General features: G+C 37.1%; 1 protein-coding gene across 3 annotated transcripts; it reads right to left on the bottom strand.

Annotated features, from left to right (window-relative positions):
* Positions 1-1,194: 1,194 nt before the first annotated feature.
* Positions 1,195-22,328, bottom strand: LOC149594178 (cytochrome P450 3A8-like). 3 transcript variants are annotated; one of them, XM_089861470.1, is made up of 14 exons: positions 22,158-22,328; positions 21,264-21,363; positions 20,810-20,862; positions 18,287-18,383; positions 17,191-17,310; positions 16,289-16,377; positions 15,516-15,661; positions 11,399-11,514; positions 10,627-10,759; positions 8,899-9,059; positions 8,069-8,157; positions 7,354-7,497; positions 4,713-4,875; positions 1,195-1,412 (listed from the first exon to the last, which is right to left on the bottom strand). In XM_089861470.1, the coding sequence occupies exons 1-14, from the start codon at positions 22,217-22,219 to the stop codon at positions 1,335-1,337; spliced, it is 1,551 nt and encodes a 516-aa protein (XP_089717596.1). In that variant the 5' UTR covers positions 22,220-22,328; the 3' UTR covers positions 1,195-1,334. The 3 variants fall into 3 exon arrangements, with proteins under 3 accessions (XP_089717596.1, XP_089717597.1, XP_089717598.1); XM_089861471.1 differs by lacking the exon at positions 21,264-21,363; XM_089861472.1 differs by lacking the exons at positions 17,191-17,310; positions 18,287-18,383; positions 20,810-20,862.
* Positions 22,329-24,234: the final 1,906 nt, after the last annotated feature.

Here is a 24,234-nt window from a genome sequence, read left to right as displayed (position 1 = left end):
CATATCACCCGAGGGGTCGGACGTTCGGCATTTTAGTGTACGGGATTTTGAGATTTCAAGATTTTGAGATTTTCCCCAGATTTTGAGATTCTGACTGAGATTTTAGAAATCTTGAAATCTAGTCCAAGATTTTAAGATTTCGGGATTTTCAATGAGATATTCAGATTTTGAACAAGATTTCCAGATTTCTGGATTTTGAAGGAGATTTTCAGATTTTGAAGGAGATTTCGGGATTTTGAAGGAGATTTTCAGATTTTGAAGGAGATTTTCAGATTTTTGATGAAATTTTGGATATTTGCAGGGATATCAAAATTTACTATTAACTTCCGGTGTTCAAAGGATATTTCGAGATTTTGAAATATAGACTATAAATTTGTCTTAATTTACCGTAATGAATACCGGAGAAAAATCGACAAAAATAGTCTAATTTGTAATACAGTACTCTTAAATAGCGCAGGCGCCAAAAAGCGAGATGGAAGGCAGAGTTTTACCCCGTGTCTTCCCCTCTTAAATAGATGCAAAACGTGTATTGTAAGGGTGGGAATTTTCAGATTTTGATATTTTAGGGTGAGATTTCGGGATTTTACGTTAAGATTTCGGGATTTCTAGATTTGAATGTGAGATTTCGGGATTTTAGGTGAAGATTTCGGGGTTTCCAGATTTTAAGGTAAGGATATCGGGATTTTCAGATTTTGACGTGAGATTTTGGGATTTTAGATTTTGACGTGAGATTTTGGGATTTTTAGATTTTGACGTGAGATTTCGGGATTTTGAGATTTTAAGGGTAAGATTTTGGGATTCCGAGATTTTCGAGAGAGATTTTAATAGATTTCAAACGAACTGTACGGGATTTTGACAAACGTCCGACCCCTCGATATCACCATAAGTTCATAAGATATGTTCCATAAGTAATGCTACTGAGAGACTTACAGCTCGAGATAACTAATTCTAGCAGAACGACGGAAGTGAGTCAATTGAAGTCCTACACTCGGTGTTAATTAATTTTGCTGGACTTCCATCTAGGTCTTATTTAGTCTGCATTACTAAGGCCTAGTCACCAGGCGTATGTCGCTCGCTTTACTTACTTCAATCACTTCATGACAAGCTCCAGACCAGTTTGTAACTAGTGACAAATTATGGATGGAACATATCTTATGAACTTATGCAATTAATAATTGATATTTAAAAGCAAAAAGTATTAAAAATTTAATTTATTCAAAATATTACACAGATTTTATACTACTCTATAATTGTTTTTAATTACAAATTATAATATTTGAACTATTAGCGTTTTAAAATTTATTGTATCGTTTAAATGAACTAATAATTAATAGTTATGTTCTCTTTCTTACGCTAAGGATGACATCTTTTGGCTGCAAAAGTCCCGTACGCTTCATGTATTCTATAGGAATCTGAAATTCACAACAGATTACATTTTAAAAGTTGAAATTCCAAGAGGAACACATATTATCAGAAGGGGATAATAGAGGAAGTGTACCAGTCTGAATCCTCTTAATACTTTAGTTATGTAACATCAAAAGTGGATGAGGTGAAAAGTAAGAAAATGGCCAAAAGTCGCGAGTCATCAGAGTTTCGCCCTAGTTGACCGTTTAAAATAGGTCTTGTGTTAATTCGCGGTCACGCGGTTACCGTCGACTGCTAGAACTTCCTCGATTTGTGTTTGCAGTCAGGACAGAGTAGCTGGTAATGTTTTAAAATGCATTTGAAGGTATAATATCAAAAATAAATAGGGGAAAGTGTCGGACTCTCTCCTTCGTCTGTGACATGTATTTGGAGGGGTGAATGCATACTCGCGAAATCTGTTTCATCCCCCTCGCCCATTCACCACGTACCTAAGATAATTTGTGACATTGCGCGTGAAGAAATAGTGCGGTTTTATTTTACATTAGCTGCTTTTGACATAGGCAACCGTGGCCACTGCAGTTTATCGCCACAATTTAATTTGATGATGTACATGATTGTATTAATTTAGTTTGCTAATATAGATGTTATCAGGAATGTATGGCTAAACCAAGGAGCATAAATGTCTGAACTACTTTCAGTCGCGAGTTTGCAAGTCCATCAGTCACTAGTAAACTAAATAGTTATTGGCGAAACCAGGAATGTATGGAAGGGTTGGAATGGCTAAGGTCAAATACAAATCGGCGTGAAATGATCTTGGAAACAACTGGCGTGGCTTAATTTATGCTAGTGACGTCATAGTCTGACGTAAAAATCGTATTTACCACTTAAATTATTTTCATTCATTCATTGGCTGCCAAAAAAACTTGTTTTCTATAATTCTCCACCCTCTACCCTAGGTCCTCTGGCTAGGATGAGAGAATCGAATATGAACGCGAACGGCGGCGAATCAGCGCATTTAACTTTAAAAAATCTAAAAGGTCGCTTCTGCCATACCTTTTTTAACAAGTCATGACATTTTTCGCCTTCGGTAGACAGTTAAACAGACGTAGGGGGAGGAGCTACACTTCTCAAAATAAAAAAGGATTCGCCTTATGTTTCCACTATCAAGGGTACAACGAGAGCCCCCTTAGCCATTCCAGCCCCTCCATACATTCCTGGCGAAACTTTGATGTTCAAGTTTTTAAACACAGGCTCTATGGCCATTGCCATACTTTCCCTCTCATCGACATTTGGTAACATGATTCTACCCAGGCCCTTTTACTTTGCTCTCCCGCTCATCAAACTTCAGATGGGTAACTACAGGGTGAATTCTATAATTGTTTGGTATCTACTGAATCCAAGTAGCAATCAACTAGACACAAACCTTGATTGTCTTGAAGTGGGACAAAATCGAGGGGCCGTCATTACGCATCAGAGGGTACGAGATTTGAAATCTTTATCGATTTTTATGATTTCAATGATTTAACAATGATTTGACTGATTTGCTGATTTGGAGCCGATTTGAATGATTTTTAGAGTGATTTTCACGATTTTACGATAATTTCGATTCGATTGATGTGATTTGAATGATTTGGAATTGATTTCAATGATTTGTTCGATTTGAATGATTTGTTCAATTTGAATGATTTGGAATTGATTTCAATGATTTGGAATTGATTTCAATGATTTGTTCGATTTGAATGACTGTTGACGTAACGAGGATTTGGAGGGTACGAGATTTTAAATCTTTATCGACTTTTATGATTTCAATGATTTAACAATGATTTGACTGATTTGCTGATTTGGAGCCGATTTGAATGATTTTTAGAGTGATTTTCACGATTTTACGATGATTTTGATTCTATTTATGTGATTTGAATGATTTGGAATTGTGTTCAATGATTTGTTCGATTTCAATGATTTGTTCGATTTGAATGATTTGGAGTTGATTTCAATGATTTGTTCGATTTGAATGATTTGGAATTGATTTCAATGATTTGTTCGATTTGAATGATTTGGAATTGATTTCAATGATTTGTTCGATTTGAATGACTGTTGACTTAAAGAGGATTGAATGACCGTTGACTTAACGAGGATTTGAATGACAGTTGACTTAACGAGGACTTGAATGACTGTTGACTTAACGAGGATTTGAATGACTGTTGACTTAACGAGGATTTGAATGATTGTTGACTTAACGAGGATTTGAATGACTGTTGACTTAACGAGGATTTGAATGACTGTTGACTTAACGAGGATTTGAATGACTGTTGACTTAACGAGGATTTGAATGACTGTTGACTTAACGAGGATTTGAATGACTGTTGACTTAACGAGGATTTGAATGACTGTTGACTTAACGAGGATTTGAATGATTTGGTAGTGATTCGAGTGATACTAATGATTTGATTTATTGCATGATTTCTTGATTTGACTACTTTGTATAGTGATTCGACTGATTTACAATTGATTTCACTGAGCTTTATGATTTACTAGGGATTTCACTGATTTTGATAGTATTTTTATGATTTACTAGGGATTTCACTGATTTTGATAGTATTTTTATGATTTACTAGGGATTTCACTGATTTTGATAGTATTTTTATGATTTACTAGGGATTTCACTGATTTTGATAGTATTTTTATGATTTACTAGGGATTTCACTGATTTTGATAGTATTTTTATGATTTACTAGGGATTTCACTGATTTTGATAGTATTTTTATGATTTACTAGGGATTTCACTGATTTTGATAGTATTTTTATGATTTACTAGGGATTTCACTGATTTTGATAGTATTTTTATGATTTACTAGGGATTTCACTGATTTTGATAGTATTTTTATGATTTACTAGGGATTTCACTGATTTTGATAGTATTTTTATGATTTACTAGGGATTTCACTGATTTGTTCAGGGATTTGAACGATTTGATTGATTTCATAGCGGTTTTAGTGATTTGCTTGATTTGGGAAGTGATTTATGTGATTGGAAAGCCTAAGTGGACGAGATTTGAAGGAGCTTATACCCCCTCGGACAAAATGCACAAGCGCATGCGCCTTGGCAAATAGTTAATCAGCGCTAATAGAGTAATGATGAGGGAACTATTTACATGGCGTATGTGCATCACTCGGTTTAATAACCTTGTGCACTCCAAACGTTAATTCTGATGTTGGGAAGAATCACGTTACAATACCACAGTCGCTTTGAAGTGGTTTCATAACTAAAGTATTAAGAGGATACACAGTGTCATCCTTCTTCTATTATCCCCTTCTGGTTGAAATAATCGTATTTCCACTGGCATTTACCGTGGTTTTTGGACACGTGGCAAATTCAAAGTTCCTAAAAACGTGTAGCAGGCACATCTTGACTTCCATATGAGCGAGTCGCATGGCTACGCAATTTCTAGGACCAGAACCAAATGGAAGATAACTGTACGGAATCACTTCGTTGTTGTCTTTTGGCAAAAACCTAAATAGGAAGGTGTGCTGTGTAGTAGGTTAATTACAATCAAAAGTACATAGATATAAAAACATAAAGTACACTACACTTTGTACAATTGAAACTTGCTGGCGCCGTGTAACATAAGAAGCCCTAACTCCTTTATCCCAACCAGAATAGTGTTGACCCCCTTCCCCTCTGTGTATGATTACCTTCCCACTGCGTGGCACAGGGAACAAGCCGTCAAGTAGTGTGCAGATGCTAGCTCTTGTACCAAAAATAAACGTTTGGATCTCCAGATCTACTACCAGAAGTGAGATGAGACTAGAAGTGCTGAGCTAACCAAATTCTTCACTCGGCGAAAGTGAATATTCTTGATAACACACCAACGGTTGGCCCTCTAGTGGCGGTTTCAGAATTTCCCCTCCAAAACGTGAGAAGCTCGCGGTGGTAGACGGCCGAACTAGATTCAAGCACCCGCGTCCGTGTTTCGCCGCTTTAAGTTGAGGGGAAGGGGGTAAGAAATACTTTTGGAACTCGACCAATTTTTTTCTCTCCTCAAATTTGTTCACTAATGCCAGGATCTATTACCAATGCTAGAGCCCTTCACTTCTAGTCTCATCTCACTTCTGCTACTACTTTCTATAAGGCTATGACGTCAAGAAGCTCTTCCCTGACTGGTTAGTTCCTGTAGGGGGTTAATTTAGAGGAGGGTAGTTTGCTTCCCCGCCTTTTCTTTCCTATAGATTTACAATTAACAAACTGGTCCCGAGGACCAGTAATCCTATCTTCTTGAATTAAAAAACTAGTCCAAGAAATTAATAAACCGGTTTTGGACCAGAGGAAGTGTGCTATTTCCCAGACTGCCTGTTATTTTAGAGGAGGGTAGATAAATTGCTTATTTCATTTTACCTGTCGTCTACAGTTAACCAAAGACAGCTAGACAATTGTTAATGTAGTGTACTTTTTGTTTTTATATTCTATATACTTCTGTTAAAATTCAATTTAAAACACAAGGGGTCGAAATTTCTGAATTTTATTGTAAGCGATTATGGGATTTCACGATTTTGAGATTCTGACTGAGATTTTAAAAATCTTACCATCGTTTTCGAGATTTTAAGATTTTGAGTTTTAGAATGAGATTATGAGATTTATAATATGATTTCCAGATTGTGAATGAGATTTTAAGAGTTTTAAGGACATCTCGAAATTTTTTAATGAGATTTCGGAATTTAGAGAGAGATTTTATAACTGAGCAGGAGATTCCAGTTCTAGTATTGCACTTTCGAGTTTCAAAGTGTATTTCGAGATTTTGAAATAATGATATCTTGTTTAGTGATTTATCGTTAATATATCGGAATTTTTAGATTCTAAGGTGCGGTTCGGGATTGTTCGTAAAGATTTTGTTATTTTGAGGTGAGATTTTAAAGCCATATTTTGTATTTTGAAGTGAGATTTTAAAGAGACATTTTGTTATTTAGAAGTGAGATTTTAAAGTGATATTTTGTCATTTTGAAGTGAGATTTTAAAGTGATATTTTGTTATTTAGAAGTGAGATTTTAAAGTGATATTTTGTCATTTTGAAGTGAGATTTTAAAGTGATATTTTGTCAATTTTAAGTGAGATTTTAAAGAGATATTTTGTGATTTTGAAGTGAGATTTTAAAGAGATTTTTGTTGGTTTGAAGTGAGATAGTGAAGAGGTATTTGGTTATTGTGAAGTGAGATTTTAAAGAGATTTCCAACGAACTGTACATTATTTTGTTAAAAATCCGACCCCTCGTTAAACCATGTGTTTAAGACAGGGTTAAAAAAACCCGGATTTTATTAAAAGAACTCGAGTTTTCCCGGGTTTCATTATTTTTTCTGGGGTTTTATTGGCTTTTCATAGTTTTTTCTGTATTTGTTGGGTTTTGTGGTTTTATTGGTTTTTTTCTGGGTTTAGCTATTTTTTTCTGGTTTTGTTGGGGTCTTTCTGGGTTTTATTGGGTTTTTAGCTCGGTTTTATTGGTTTTGTTACGAGTTTTATTTGATTTTTTCTGGGTTTTATTGTTTTTTCTGAGTTTTATTGGTTTTTTTCTGAGTTTTATTGGGGTTTTCTGGGTTTTATTGGGTTTTTTCCTTAGTTTTATTGGGTTTTTCCCTTAGTTTTATTGGGTTTTTCCTGGGTTTTATTGATTTTTCTGGGTTTAATAGGTTTTTTCTGAGTTTTATATCTTTAGCAGTTTCGCATGGTAGAAATTTTCATTTAAAAGGAACTGCTTAGTAAAAAAGTCTTAAAATGATTCGTTAAAAAATAATAAATATTATTAAATAGTATATACTTTTCAAGTTGAAACCACAAATATCTTTAAAATGAAATTATTCTTGCATTCAACTCATCATCAAAATCTTGATGATCAGGGTTTTATTAACTGGGTTTTTTTATGATGAGTAAAACCCAATAAAACCCGTGGGGGGTTTTTATAATTCAAACTATGGTTTAAGGATGAATCAAAAATCTCTTAACCTTTCTGGCCGGAACTCTTCGGGATTCGGGAAAAACTCGGAGTTGTGATGCATGGCGAATGCTGGTATCTCAACTACCATGCCCTTTGGAATTGTGACACCCGTATCTCCTAGAACATAGTCTTTCGCCGCTGTTCGTTCAAGCCTACAATGAATGTGAAATACATATATAGCTTAATAGCAACACGAAGGGAAACCAAAATAAACCTCTCCGAGTCGAGACGCAATTATAAGGCTTTTCTTAAATAATTAAATAATTTTAATTTATATTAATTATTTTAATCGACAGTAATTTAGCTTAATTATAGTTAAGTCGTTTTAAGTAACATTATTCCTAAAATAATTTTAAACTTAGGTATTGGTGACGTTTGAATTCAAGCGCATGCCTCTTTAAAATTTTTTAAAAATTTACGGTATGTAAAGCGATTGATTCACAATAAATGATAAGAAAACTAAGAAAAGCCGCAATTCAGTGAACCTTTGGTGGAGGCCCTAGCTGCCATTGGGAGGAGGCTAGACGTTTCTCGTAACCCTAGCTGATCGCCGCCTACTTCTTAATCCTAAAGATGATCAAAATGGAGTGCTTTCTGGGAACACGTTTGCTGCGATTTTCCAACTACGAACGCAGTGACACACACAGACACGTCATGATCACGCGGAGAGGTAGAAAAACAAGTAATTATGCACAAATAGGTCTGAAAAACGGGTATAAATACCTAAATAATGGAGGTGATATTCTTAATGTCTCATCAATTACAGCTTCGATGTATTTTGCTTCGAATAAGGCCTCTGCATCCAAAATTGTCTAGATAATGAGAATATTAAACCACTAATACTACTACCAAAAGCGGATTATGCTTCACACATAAAGTACGTAAGTCCCACTTTTCCATAGCTTTGGCCATGGATTTCATGATATTCCCGAAATAAAAACTAAGTAGACGAACAAAAATGCTTTTAACCAATCATGAGCCCCCTAACCATAGATAACCTCCTTAATGCCAGACCAATCGGCGACGGCTATTACTACATTTTTCCCGTCAGCCCGTCTGGACATATTTTATTACTTATCACGCGGACATTATTCCATAAAGAAGGGTTTTTTAAATTTCTGGCCGCCATTTAAAAAGATGGCAACAAATCGAACCCAAAAGTCCATTCAGCCCGTCTATAGGTTAAAGGAAACCAGTGTACTAAAAATTTGTGAAATCGGTGGAAACGCGCGGACTTTGTTGCATAGAGATTTTTTACATTTCTTTCTTAGTACGCGCCTACTACTTATGAGTAACGTTTCTGCAAATTTTCAGCCTTCTAGCTAGGGCAAGCGGTTTGGGCTGGGCGTTGATTATCAGTCAGTCAGGACTTTGATTTATATAGATATAGATAGATAAACCTAGACAAAAGTCCTATAAAATCCTATGCTTTCATGGAAAATTACCAATAATAATTAAAAAAATATTTTCGAAATTTGGCTAGGAGCCCTGGGTACGTGGAGCAGGGAAGCTCCCACTCCTTCCCTTTATTCTCTTTGATAAGTCGTACTAACCCTATTCTCCCATATGCGGTCGACCTCTTCATGAACCTTCTTTTGTTTGTCCGGGTTGCAGGCTAAATGGTACGATGCCATCGTCAAAGTTGTAGCCGTGCTGTCGTAGCCAGCGATGAAAAACAATATACATTGCGATAGTACTTCGTCCTTTGTTAATGCTAAAGTACATTAAGCGTGTTTAAAAGCTGTCACCTTAAGCACGGTTTTCACAAGTGTAAATAACGACGTTTTCGCCCGACGTCTAGCAACAACCGAAAAAAAAAACCTAGTTGCGCTGGACAGAAATTACTTTTTTCGGGCCGTGTTCAACGTTAACGCTCTGCGCCAGCCAATCAGCAGTAAGTTTGAGTCGTGACGTCATTTTCGACCACCCGTGTTCGGAAGAGAACGTCCGCGGTCCGCCATGTTTTTATTTTTTTAATTAATCCTAATCGAGTCAGTTATTAGTAGAAATCTCTTAGAATGCCGAAGTTCAATGCTGAAAGTTTAATTGTTCAAAGAGGTTCGGAACATCCATATCTATATGTTATTAAGCACAAAGATTACAAAGACAATAGATGGGCCGCAATTGGTGTTACAATATTCAGTTTATCTGGTAAGCCTTGGTTCCATTATTTGCGAGAATTACGCTAAGTGAAAACGCTATAACGCTGAGCGATAACTTAAAGGAAATGAGAAGCTTCGTTTGAAAAACGTCTGATTTATACTAGAATTACTTTCTGTGAATTCAAAAATATCAAGCTTTTAATACTCCGATTTCTGCTTCATATGAAAATTTGAAATCCACTTTTTATGAAAGGCTAAAAGGTTTCCCGTAGACTGACGTCACAGATATATTTTTCACGTCAGATGGTGCCACTCTCTCCGCTATCAGACCCAACGTTTAGACTGGCGCTTTTTTTCCTCACGTCATAGTGATGTCATCAAACGGGTGAACAAGCTAGACAAGACAGACTGCGTTCAGTAACGCTCAACGGAGATCAAACACGTTGAGCTCCGTTGATCAACGTGACGTCATGTGACGTATTAGGGAACGGTTTTTTGGCAAACTTTGCGTTGTGTCGTCTGCTTACTCTTCATGGAAATGGATATACGAGGGCCTGCTAACCAAAATAAGAGAAAACTCTGACCAGTAACTTAGCCAAGGCTTAAGCTTTAAAACCCAATAACTTTTTAAACTTCAAAGATATAATCGAAAAAATTTCATGAAATACTATCAGACATTCTTTCGCATTCAGTCGCTGCTACACCGATTTTATAAATAGTTTCGAAATTATCCATCAAATTAGCTTCTCGAAATCATTCAGGGATATAACTTTCTGCCATTGCTGATACGTCACAAATTGCGATGCTCAACGGAGTAATCGGCTCTTACAGCCGATGACTTCGATGCCTCTTCGCTTACAATCGTGACGTCAAACCGGGAGTTCCGAAAATCGTTCAGTGGCGAATGCGCATTCAACGCAGCCAAAATTATTGATATATCGAAACTGAGTTTTCGTTATTTTTCAATGCATTTTAAAAATAGAAACTTTGGTTCAATTATATTAAAAACTTGATATTTTGAAAGTGGCGACTTATACCTCTTTCGTGGTAAAATATGATATTAAATTGTAAATTCGCATTCCCTTTAATATACAAATCTTACGTTTTACGTCCAGACGCAAAGCAGTTTTTTTTTTTCAATCAAGTGAAAACCATGCTTTACACATATCAAAATATTACGCTTTCGTTTAATTTGTTCCACTTTCTGAAGGGGTGAAGTGTTTCCGTCTGGATCTACGTTTGCTTTACTTTCGGCTGGCTCCGTGTCGGCTTGCATACTGTCCATCATTAATTGGAGAAAATCATGTCGAACCTACAAGAGAGCATGCGTCCAATAATTATACTTTTTTGCAAAGTTTTTCAACTATGAATTAGATCAGGGATCCATGTAATTTTAGAAGCAGGAATGGAGAACGGTTAGCCTTTACTTCAGTCCGACCGGAAGTCAATTAAATTAGCCTAGGAAGTAAAACGAAAAGAAGGGTTTGTGATTCCCCTCCCTTGTGTAGCAATACACCTCGCGATAACTTTATTCAGACCTCCGGTTTAGGCGCGACTCGTACGCCGAAATTTGCCCTATTGGGAGAGAAACAGCTATTGGCTGAACATGAACTCTGAATCTCTAAAGGAACCGGAAAACGCGCGTCTCCCAGTGTACAAACCGACTTCTCTCTAGCATAGCATCGGGGGAAGGGATGGGGCTGTGAATTTGGAAACAGTAAAGGTCTTTCGTGCTTATCTTATTGGCTCACTTAATCTACGTTTTGATGAGGTTGCTGACGTGGACGGCAAAAAATACGTAGTTCCGTTTTACTTCTGTCGCTATAACCCGCCTCTTCTTTCATACCCACCCCCCGTCCCGGGAACGGGGTCAGGGACCTTGACGCGCGCCCACATTACTCTGTTCTCCATTCCTGCTTCTAAAATTATATGAATCCCTGATCAGATGTACCTCTTTTGCTTTTAGCCTTCTGTCTATGATGCTATTTGTTGTGTCTTTAAAGAAGTCCGTGGTGTCACGTGGAAAAAAACTAGTTCCTAAAAGTTTTGCCAGTTTGGGAAATGCAACTGTTAAGAAAGATAACTTTTATAGTAGTAGCGCAGAGCTGTGCTACATAATTAGTTAGCTAATTAACATTATAATTAACTAGCTGTTACCCGCGGCGTCGCTCGCGTGTAATAAGAACTTGAATGAAATTGATGTAAAGAATGGGTAGATTTTACTGATGACTAATATTTTTGTAGCACGGTAGGGGCGAAGGTACTCGGAGTTGCCCGTCAGCCCGTCGGGACATTTTTTATTACTTTTCACACGGACATTACTCCATAAAGAAGGGTTTTTAAGTTTTTGGCCGCCATTTAAAAAGATGGCAACAAATCGAACCCAAAGACCATTCATCCCGTCTATAGGTTAAGGGAATCCAGTGTGCTAAATATTTGCGAAATCGGTTGAAACGCGCGAACTTTGTTGAATAGAAATTTTTTTACATTTCTGGGCGCCATTTCTTAAAATGGCGGTGGATAGGAAAAATCTTTCTTAGTACGTGCAAGAAGTTATATCAGTATCTCAGAGAGAAGATATAAGATGCCTTTGTATTCGCGCGCCATAGTCCCAGTCCCCCTTTCAAAATACAAGGGGGGACGTAAAAGGAGGCGCCGGGCTATTTCGCTCTCGTCAGTCGGAAATTTTCCTCACTCGCGTCATCGCGCTGACGTGAGTTTTCAAGAACCAATGAGATGCTGGTTGTAATTTAGAGACGGGGATTGACTGCGGACCTACGTTAGGACTGGAGATAAAGCTGGAAATCTGGCGAATTTATATCTTCTCTCTGAGATACTGATATAACTTCTTGGTACGTGCCTGCTACTTATGAGTAACGTTCCTGCAATTTTTCAGCCTTCTAGAGCAAGCGGTTTGGGCTGGGCGTTGATTATCAGTCAGTCAGTCAGGACTTACATATATTTATTAGGCCTGTGCGAGTACTCGATCAAAGGCGAGTACTCGATCGAGTCTCGAGTCGAGTACTCGACTCGAGACTTGAAAATCAAAATTTTAGGACTTGAGAACAGTTTCGAGTCCTCAAAAATCATCACTACTGGACTCGAGGAGGACTCGAACCGAGGTTTAACACCATATCAAGTCCAAAAATATTTATCATGGATAAAGAATTTATTTTTCTTTCGTCTCTTGTCAGCACGCACAAATCTACGTTACATAGTGGCCTAGCTTTCCCGTGCTGACAACCGAAGCTGCATCAAAGTATATATCGAATAGATAGGGAGTTGCCAACCCTCTAGCGCGAAAACAAATTTCCTCACGCTCATCCTTTATCCATGTATTTAACCTGAACTCGGTGACCCGGAATTTTAAGTAAAGCGCGGTATCTAGTGGGGTTTTACCGATTTAGATTTTAGAGAAGACAGTTGATAGGACAAAAATTTGACGTCAGCTAGAACAAACCAAAACCAAAGCTAAAATTGTGTTTATTGACGTTTGTTACTTTTTATATCCAAGTGGTGATATTTGAACAAATGAAGAGTAAAAAATTAAAGATAAAAATATTTAGCCTTGATTTTGACATAAAATAATTTATTAAGACTCGACTGGGACTTGATATAATTTATCAGGACTCGACACTGGGCTTGAGACGTAGTTTTGAAGCTGACTTTAGGACTCGAGGACTCGATACCAGTTAAAAGACTCGACTCGAGATTCTATAATAGGCCTGTGCGAGTACTCGATCAAAGGCGAGTACTCGACTCGAGACTTGAAAATCAAAATTTTAGGACTTGAGAACAGTTTCGAGTCCTCAAAAATCATCACTACTGGACTCGAGGAGGACTCGAACCGAGGTTTAACACCATATCAAGTCCAAAAATATTTATCATGGATAAAGAATTTATTTTTCTTTCGTCTCTTGTCAGCACGCACAAATCTACGTTACATAGTGGCCTAGCTTTCCCGTGCTTACTTTAGGACTCGAGGACTCGATACCAGTTAAAAGACTCGACTCGAGATTCTATAAGAGATTTTTTAGGACTCGAGACTCGACTCGAAGCCCAAAAAACTGGACTCGCACAGGCCTATTCTATAAGAGATTTTTTAGGACTCGAGACTCGACTCGAAGCCCAAAAAACTGGACTCGCACAGGCCTAATATTTATGTAGATATAGATTGGATTTTTTTACTAATTGAAAATGGTAATTGAATTTTAGTTACCTTACTGCTAATTTAGAAGTAATTCTAATTATTTAGTCATAAATATTTATCATATTGCTAATTCTGATTCAATTAGTTTGCAGCTAATTATTACATTTCTTTTAAGTAGCGTCTAAATCCAACGCCTTATACGCTTGGGTTACAAAAGTATGTATCGCAAATCAAATCTAAACAGAACAAGTTGGCAAAACATATTAAACCTCTCCGAGTCGAGACGCAATTAAGAGATAAATAAATATAATTGTTATTAGTTATGTTAATCGTCAGTCATTTACCTTAATTACTGTTAAATCGTTTTAAGAATATTTATTCCTAAAATCCCTTTAAACATAGCTATTGGCGACGTTTGAATTCAAGCGTATGCCTCTTTAACAATTTTTGGAAATTTACGGTATGTAAGGCCAGTAAGGAACGTTAGAGGGAGTATTAAAGTGAATAGGCGCGTTCGTTAGATTCGTGGCTAAAATCGTCTCTCTCTGGCGCTGACTCGGGGACTCAACGCGGTGTCCGCGCGCATGCGTCAAATTTTAAAACCGTCGTGCATCTGTTTTTTAACGAGGTATTTTTCTGTTCTCGCCGTTACGGCAAGCCCGGCCGCCGGCGGCTCGAGATGCGCCGCTCGGCCTCAGCCGATGATATCTAACCAAGGCTTAGTGTAGTTTTCGTGTCTAATTTTATTCTCAGAGCTATATTTATGTTGAAATTTAAAGAAAATGTTATAATATTTAGTTGAAGACTTGGCAAATGTCTCAAAAAATTTCGAAACTTGAGCTTTAAAACGTTGAATATTTTATAACGTCTACCGAACGATACCGCAAATTCGCCTTCCGGGCTTCCCGGTTAACTCGACGGCGAGTCGAACAGAGTGAGTGGGGCAGCAGTCGATGGAAGCGGAAGCTGGCGCTGGCTGCAGAGAGAATTTTTAAATTCTCTCTGCTGGCGGTAGTAAACGACGTCACTCGCGCCTGCGCGTTAGAAAAAATTGAGGAACGGAGATAAAAATTCCTACCCCCCACTTTCTTTACCATTTGCCACTGTATGACGGTTTTTTTAGCATTAGATCAAAACTCCCTCTAACGTTCCTTACTCCCTGGTAAGGCGATCGATTGATTCACAATGAATGATAAGAAAACTCGCAAATGCGTGAACCTTTGGTGGAAGCGCCACCATTAGGAGGAGGCTAGACGTTTCTCGTATACCCAGCCCATCGCTGCCTACTTCTAAACCCTAACGATGATAATGGAGTAGAATCCAAAACTTGCTATCAGTGAACACGTTAGCTGCTATTTTCCAACTGCGAACGCTGTGAAACACAGACACGTCCAGTGTAATACCTTTCCGTGATATCATCGTCACTCGGAGAGGTAAAATTCTTTCGTATTTTTGGCGCCCGATTTTTCTTAGGCTCTGAGGTATTAGAGAGTTTAAGCATCCCCTATACGCGTACGTGTAGCCACCTTTGACAATGCATTGGTCTAATGCACTGTGGAAGGTAGCTACACGTACGCGTTTAGGGGATGCTTAAACTCTCTAATGGCTACTTAAAGGGAATGAGAAGCTTCGTTTGAAAAACCTCTGATTTATATAACAAAAGATAGAATTAATTTCTGTGAATTCAAAAATATCACGTCATAGTGATGTCATCAAACGGGCGAACAAGCTCGACAAGACAAAATTATTGATATATCGAAACTGAGTTTTCGTGACTTTTTCAATGGATTTTATAAATAGAAACTTTGGTTCAATTATATTAAAAACTTGATATTTTGAAAATATGATATGAAATTGTAAATTCGCACTCCCTTTAAGGAAGAAGAGCATTAGCTTATGGTATTATAAATATACTTACAGACGATAATGGATGCTAACGAAAATTCTTGACTGAAAATCTTGCTAGCGTGATAGACAAACTTATTATCAGGATCATTATGCGAATCCAGCCTCGTTCCGAAGGCGACATTAGCAATGACATCCAAGGTGTAGTTTCCGTACAATCTAGTTTAATATTAACATAAGTTCATAAGTTATGTCCCATAAGTTTATCAGTGGTTACAAACTGGAGAGAGCTGGTCAAAACAGTGATTGAAGTAGGTCCTAGATTCGAGGTAAAGCGACCTACTTCAGTCATTTCATGACAAGCTCTCTCCAGTTTGTAACCAGTGACAAAGTGAAGGCCAACATGTCTTATGAACTTAAGCAGAAGTGAGATGAGACTAGAAGTGAAGGGCTCTAGCATTGATAGTAGATCCTGGCACTAGTGAACAAATTTGAGGATTTTATGCCGCTTCCCACGCGCTAAAACTAGAGAGAGAAAAAAATTGGTCGAGTTCCAAAAACCTTTCCTACCCCCTTCCCCTCAACCTAAATTTGCAGATCACGGACGCGGGTGCTGGAATCTAGTTCGGCCGTCTACCACCACGAGCGTCTCACGTTTTGGAGGGAAAATTCAGAAACCGCTACCAGAGGGCCAACCGTTGGTGTGTTACCAAGAATATTCAATTTCGCCGAGTGAAGAATTGGTTAGCTCAGTATTTCTGGTCTCATCTCACTTCTGACTTAAGCTATTAGCTCATGGATTTCTGGGCGTATGATATGCTATTGATATTAATACTTTATTCTTACTTTTTGGCATTAACATATTCTTGATTCGTGGCGTATTTCTCAAAATTCGAAGTTGAAATGTTTGCGCAATCCGTTATAATTGGTATCATCTATAGTGTGAAATTAAATTTTAACAAAAATCACAGAATAATAAGCCTTCTCATAAGTTCATAAGTGATAGCTTTATTCCATAAGTTTGTCACTGGTTACAAACTGGAGGTTGTGATGCAGTGATTGAAGTAAGCGAGGGGTCCGAAATTCCTAAAAAAGCGTACGGGATTTCGTGATTTCGAGAAAATTTTCGTGATTTTGCAAATATTTCTCGATTTGACCAAAAATTTCGTGATTTCGCAAATATTTCTCGATTTGACCAAAAATTTCGTGATTTCTTCTTTGATTTCGCGATTTCGCCAAAGATTTCTGGATTTCCTCTTTGATTTCGCGATTTCACCAAAGACTTTGTCTTTCATTTCGGGATTTCGCCAAAGATTTCGTGATTTCTTCGTTTATTTCGCGATTTCACCCATGATTTCGTGATTTCTTCTTGATTTCACGATTTCGCCAAAGATTTCGGAATTTCATCTTTTATCTCGTAATTTCGTGATTTCTTCAAAGATTTCGTGATTTTCTGTGAAAGATTTCGCGATTTTGCGAGAAGCGTACCGGACCCCATCGGAAGTAGGTCATTGATTCTAGCTAAAGCGACATATATGCCTGGTGGTCAAGCGCTGCTGTCAATGGCTCGGTAATGCAGACTAAATAGGACCTAGATGGAAGTCATGCTTCCGCCGTTCTGCTAGAATTAGTTATCTCGAGATGTAAGTCTCTCAGTAAGCATTATGAAGTATATAGGGAGTGTCATACTTATGTAATGGGACATATCACTTATAAACTTATAGTGTTTTGTATTAATTTGAACACACGTTTTTCAATTTGCCAGATGAGAATGCGGGTGTTATAGTATTTCTAACGTTTCTCCATTTCTCGTCGCCTTTAATGCTTGTTATGAAATTGTCCAGGATTGGGTCGTCGAATTTGAAAAGCTGCAAGAAATTCAGTAATATGATTTCATGGTGCGAATTAAAGGGAGGGTGAAGTGGAAAAACAAGTGATTTTTTTAATCGATTCTTCTAAGTATAAGACCATTCTGCGTAGAGAAAACCAATGTGTTAGTCACTTGAATAATCAGGTGTACAAAACCGCAGAAATCGATTACTTGATTTCTAGAATTCTTAGAAAATCAACAGTCATCACAATCATTCTTGTGCGGGTAATCAAAGGTAATCAGATATCTCCCATAATCACCGATAATCAATGCGTCTAACCACAAGTAAGTATTGGTGATATTTAACGTTAACACTCATGTTGGCGAACTAAGAATATCGTTGAGGTGAAACGAAACCATAGTGTTTATACAGCAAACTAGTTGTGAATGTAGATATGAAAACATAGTGTTAACAGTTGATGCGTAGAATATTGGGCCTTTTCGAACACATAAAGGTTATATCTCCCTAAAGTTATACACTTCATTTCTGGTTATTTCCCCCATTGACTGATTTACATGTGTCCAAGACATATCTTTATAGGATGTAAAATGTCGTCTGCTTTACTGTATATTCGCTATGCTTGGAATACTGCTTTAATAATTCGCAAATTTTTAGTTCGAAAAAAGAGAAATAATTCTATATCTAGGTTAATAAGTCTTGACTCAGAGAGGTAATATTTTGGTTTTTCCAACTAGTTTTTTCTAATTTTTTTTAATGTAATTGTAATTCAAAAAATATTGAAAATGCTATATAAAGAAGAATAGTTGTGCACATTTAAGCCTCCCATTTTAAGCTTAGCTTGTGGTTGGGAGGCGCAGTTTAAGTAATACAATTCGAACCCTGATGGAACGTATTCACCCCAAGGGTGACATTAACCTCAAAATCTTTTGTTTTCTGACCTTTAGGACACAAGGGTCAGTAAACCATCGAAGCCCATGATTTTTATTGTTAGTTTAACTGTTAAAAAACTTACCCTTCTAGAAGAAAACAATGGAAAATCCTTGACCAAAATTAGTTTCACCAATTCAGGATCTGCTACGTAAATAACGGGTTGACCAAGAGCATATGCCCTACAAATGTTAATAACAATCATTTCAACGCAAATTGTAAATCATAAATAGATGCGATTTATATCAAAACTTCAAAAGGTCATGAATAAAAATAAAAGTTAAACTTCATTGAAGCTAGCTCGCTCAGTGCAATGTGAGAAACCATCATTACCCTCAGAACAGTGTCAATCGAGGGGTCGGACGTCTTTGAAAAAGCGTACGGGATTTTGCAATCCAATTCGAATTCTTCGGATTTCGTTTGATTTCGCCGGATTTTGTTTGATTTGAAAGTTCGAAAAAATCCAACGCATTTCGCTGGATTTTGCGATATTTCCCGAGATTTCGCAGGATTTTGACATTTTTCCCGTGACTTCGTCGGATTTTGACAGTTTTCCCGTGATTTCATCGGATTTTGACAGTTTTCACGTGATTTCGTCGGATTTTGACAGTTTTCCCGTGATTTCGTCGGATTTTGATAGTTTTCCCGTAATTTCGTCCGATTTTGAGATTTTTCTGATTTTGGATTTCGTGAATTTTGTTTCTGATTTTGTGATTTCTTTACTGATATTGTAATTTCTTTAGTGATATTGTGATTTCTTTACTGATTTTATGATTTCTTTAGTGATATTGTGATGTTTTTTACTGATTTTGTGATTTCGATTCTCATTTTGTGATTTCTTTACTGATATTGAGGTTTCTTTACTGATTTTGTGATTTCTTTACTGATTTTGTGATTTCTTTACTGATTTTGTGATTTCTTTACTGATTTTGTGATTTCGATTCTCATTTTGCGATTTCTTTACTGATTTTGTGATTTCGATTCTCATTTTGCGATTTCTTTACTGATTTTGTGATTTCGATTCTCATTTTGCGATTTCTTTAGTGATATTGTGATTTTTTTTACTGATTTTATGATTTTTTTTACTGATTTTGTGATTTTGCTTCTCATTTTGTGATTTCTATACTGATATTGTGATTTCTTTACTGATTATGTGATTTCTTTACTGATTTTGTGATTTCTTTACTGATTATGTGATTTCTTTACTGATTATGTGATTTCTTTACTGATTTTGTGATTTCTTTACTGATTTTGTGATTTCTTTACTGATTTTGTGATTTCTTTACTGATTTTGTGATTTCTTTACTGATTTTGTGATTTCTTTACTGATTTTGTGATTTCTTTACTGATTTTGTGATTTCTTTACTGATTTTGTGATTTCTTTACTGATTTTGTGATTTCTTTACTGATTTTGAGATTTCTTTACTGATTTCTTTACTGATTTTGTGATTTCTTTACTGATTTTGAGATTTCTTTACTGATTTTGAGATTTCTTTACTGATTTTGAGATTTCTTTACTGATTTTGTGATTTTGGTACTGATTTCGGATTTTTTTATGGGATTTCGAAATAAGCAAAAATACTTTTGATTTCTTTCCGGATTTCTGATTTTGTTACTGATTTCGGATTTGATAGGGTGGATTTCGCGGGTAGCGTACGGGATTTCGTGAATGACCGACCCCTCGGTATCAACCCACTCTGCAACGACCTTAGAACAGAATAGGTTCAAAATAGTACCAAGAATCTCCACCATAGAGCACTATTTTCTATAAACATTTGACCTCAAATTAATAAAAGGTCTACTCTGATTGGTTGGTCCGTATAGATGTTCAGGGGAGGGTCATTTGCTACTTATTTTATTTAACGTCTACAGCCAAACCCTTTGAACTGTAAAAGAAGTATACTTTTTGTTTCTATCTATGAACTTTTGATTATATCAGGAGTTCATAATAACCCCACTTCGGGGGGAAATATGAAACTGGCCATTGAGCTAATGGTAGAAATCGCGAACAAAAAGATTCTGTCGTTGCGCATAGAAAGGATTAGCCTGTTTATGGAATACAACCTTACAGTATATCGTAGTGGTATCTATGCTCCTTGGTTTTCGTTCCAAAACTTCCGTTGGCTGGGACCTCCGTCGAAAAGAAAAATGGCGATATGGTGGACGTAGAAACACGTTGCAATTCTTATATTAAAGATACTGGGAATAAATTTGTCCAAACTGTTTTAATTTAACCACGGAATTCTCACTCACACATATCACAACAAAACATCATTGACGAGCGTTTAAATGTTTTGTAGAAAACTAGAAACCCCGACTAAAAGCCAAGTTCTTGGCCAAGGCTTAATTTACACCGTTCCGACAGAAGCAGACGTGAGCCATTTTCGCTCCCAAAATCACAAGATAAAAATAGTGCTAAACCGGAAGTGTGGAAGTTAATGCGCGTGGGCGCTAAAAAATGGGGTAACTATTTCTTTGGGAGTTAAGCGGTGTATGAATCCGCTGAGCTTTACGGCGAAACTTTGTTGTTACGGGCTTTTTAACCAGTTTCGTACTTCGGCTTAAATTAATAAAATAAGAAATCGAATAAAATTCCACAGAGGCTTACCCAAAAATCTTCCCGTATTTTTTGCATAGTTCTCCATCAATTGCATAAACGGGCTGTAAAGAAAGGCAACTTCATTTGCAGTTGGTTGTAAATGTACAGCACCATAAGTTCATAAGATATAATCCATAAGTTTATCATGAGAGCTTGTTATGAAGTGATTGACGTACGTCATAGATTCGAGGTAAAGCGAGATACGCCTGGTGATCAGGCGCTGCTGTCAAAGGTTTAGTAATGCAGACTAAATAGGACCTAGATGGAAGTCCTGCAAAATTAATTAACTGCACCGAGTGTAGGACTTCAATTGACTCGCTTCCGTCGTTCTCCTAGAACTAGTTATCTCTAGCTGTAAGTTTCTCAGTAAGCATTACGAAGTATTGGAAGCGTCATTCATATGGAACGGAACATATCACTTATAAACTTATGACAGTAGGAATATAGAATTTATATTTAATACCGTGCCCCAAAATACAGCTGAAGAGGAACCCAAAATGGGAATGGGTTTAGCTGACGGTATGTTTTTTCCAGCCCAATAATGGAATTTCCATATGTAAAACCTTAATATAAGCATGTATTATTAAATTATATTTTACACCCATAATTTGTTATATACTAGACCTCCCTGCAGAGTAAACTACAAAAGTCTATGACCAGTGAGTACATATAGAAAGGAGGGTCAAAGATAAATGGAGGAAGGTAATTATAACATTAGGCCAACATGGCTCTCACGCGCACCTACCTCGGTGCTCAGCCGAGGAATAGGACGTCACGTGTTCCGTTGAGAAGAAAATTCAAAAGGGTAAACCCGAAAACACGGTTAGAGACACCTCGGCCGTAATACTGGCCGAAACGTAAACAAACTTCTCCGATTTTTTCCCTCTCCGTTGCGCCGATTGCGCATGTGCGGCACGCTCCTAGAGAGCAGGGCCGGAAATAAGCACTGGATACTGGAAATTGTCCAATAAAATATTAAAATGTCCCATAATTTTTTTAAAAACTTAGGGGCACTCACTGGACATTTTGACCAACAAATTTTCCGAAGTTTTTGATAGCTTGATTATGAAGATGCGACACTATTTATGCACACGGCAGTGGACAATGTCCAATAAATTTTCCAGTCAAATAGGGGGTCACTGGACACGTGTCCTATAGGAAATTTTTCTTATTTCCGGCCCTGGTAACGTTTTTGAAAGGGGGGGGTGACGGAAAATTTGGTCTCTCCGACAGTGCGACTCTCCATTATTTGTGCTCACTGGTTCTTCCTTCGTCCGTGGATTTTATTTGATTTGAAAATCAGAAGAGCACTAAGAAGAGTCTTAAAGTTCAAAAATCTATAAAAAAAAATACTTACCAATAAGAGGTGCATAATAAAATAATTCCAGACACGATAACTTCTAACAAAAGAGAAAACATTTTTAACAACTTTACTTTTCTCCGTTTGAACCGCCTGTGAGGCCTCGTTTTACGTTAACCCAGAAAAAAACTTTTTGACACAATACGATTAGAAGGAAAAACCGGAATTCAAGGTCTGACATAAATTGTTCAACATAAATTGTTTAAAGAATTTTGCGACAGCTGATAAAACCATAGAGATACGGATAAAACTTAATGATATATGCCTAATCTTTGTTGATGCAATTTTTGTTTATCAGCTAAAATATGTACAGGGTGTAAATAAATCAGTATAATATAGCAACTGATAATCTGTTAAAGGGAGGGTGAAGTGGAAAATAAAGTGATTTTTTCGATTCTTCTACTAATTGCAAGACCAATTCAAGAAATACAGTCTCCGAAGGATTTTAAAATAAAAATTAGTATTTCGAGATTTCATGGATAATTCTAAATAAGTACCTCCAACCAATCGCCTAACTCCCTGCCTTTTTATGAACAAAATTTTAGTTAAGTCGTTTCAAGAAACTTTATTCCTAAAATCATTTAAAACATAGCTATTGTTGTCGTTTGAAGTGTATGCCACTTTTTGGAAATTTAGTGTATATAAGGCGATTGATTCACAGTAAATGATATGAAAAGTCGCAGTTGCGTGAACCTTAGGTGGAAGAACTGGCTGCCATTGGCAGGAGGCTTGACGTTTCTCATATCCCTACCCGATTCCCCCATACATCTTAATCCCAACGATGATAACGGAGTAGAAGCCAGTATTGCTTTCTGGGAACTGAAAATTCATACAGGATATTGCATATACCTTTGCACACAGACACGTCCAGTGTAGGGAAAAGTGTCGGACTCTCTCCTTCGTCTGTGTCATGCATTTGGAGGGGTGAATGCATACTCGCGAAATCTGTTTCATCCCCCTCGCCTATTCACCACGTACCTAAGATAATTTGTGATATTGCGCGTGAAGAAATAGCGCGGTTTTATATTACATTAGCCGCTTTTGACTGAGGCTAACCGTGGCCACTGCGGTTTATCGCCACAATTTAATTTGATGATGTACATGATTGTATTAATTTAGTTTGCTAATATTGATGTTATTTACTAATATTAAAACGTTTTAGCTTATAATGACAACCCAGGGCCTAAGTTTAAACGAAATTCTAAAGTATTTTAACGATGTGTTTTTTATAATTAAATGATGATTTCAAGAACATCCGCGGCAATTTTAATTTAATTTCGGCGTGCTAACGTTCTAAACAAACTTTAACCTCGTTCAAACGCGAAAATAACACTAAACAACAAAATAGAACGGAGCGCGGAGGTCTCTTCCTTGAGATACGCCTATGCCAAATTCTCCCGTTTGGTGGCGAACGAGCGTTATTCTCGGGAAGAATGACATCATCAACTACAAATCTGATTGGCTGATACCATTTTAAAAACCTCTCGCTCGCTTGAGCGTCTCGAAATGCATGTCAAGCTAAGGCAAAGGCAGGAAAATATGGCAGCCCGACACTTTCCCCTATTTATTTTTGGTGGGGGGCGTGGAAACGGGGGCGGGACTCAATATTTTATCTTACTATTTTTTCACCATCTATCGCTTTTACCTTTTCGTTAAGCTTTGGTTATAGTCAGAAGTGGATCATATTACAGCTCCCTAGAAGTACTGGACGATATAACATCGCCGTGCATCAGCATTGTCTCCTAGCACTGAAGAGAAAAGGGTATATGCGAAACGCAGCGGCAAATTTGTCAACTAAAACAGAGGAATGATTTTGGCGCGAAAGTAATTTTTAATAAGCGGGCGAAGCAAACGGAAGTAAGTGGTAGGCTGGTAGCCAATGATGAAAGGTTTGAGAGAGAAGAGCGCGGAAGGAAACAAGTTGTTCCATACAAAGTGTTGGGTTGTGAATATAATAGTAGAAGTCCACTTTATTTTTCCGATTTTAAAAAATAATTGGCGGTCTATAGGTATTTTTAAACGCTTGTGTTGAAAAGGAAATTAATATGAATTCAAATTATCAAAATAGCCTTCA

The sequence above is a fragment of the Phalangium opilio genome, unplaced genomic scaffold, assembly GCF_054372755.1.
Source record: "Phalangium opilio isolate 3A_F unplaced genomic scaffold, DU_Popi_V2 ptg000390l_1, whole genome shotgun sequence".
In the NCBI taxonomy this organism is placed as follows: domain Eukaryota; kingdom Metazoa; phylum Arthropoda; class Arachnida; order Opiliones; family Phalangiidae; genus Phalangium; species Phalangium opilio.
This window is presented reverse-complemented; position numbering and strand designations above follow the sequence as displayed.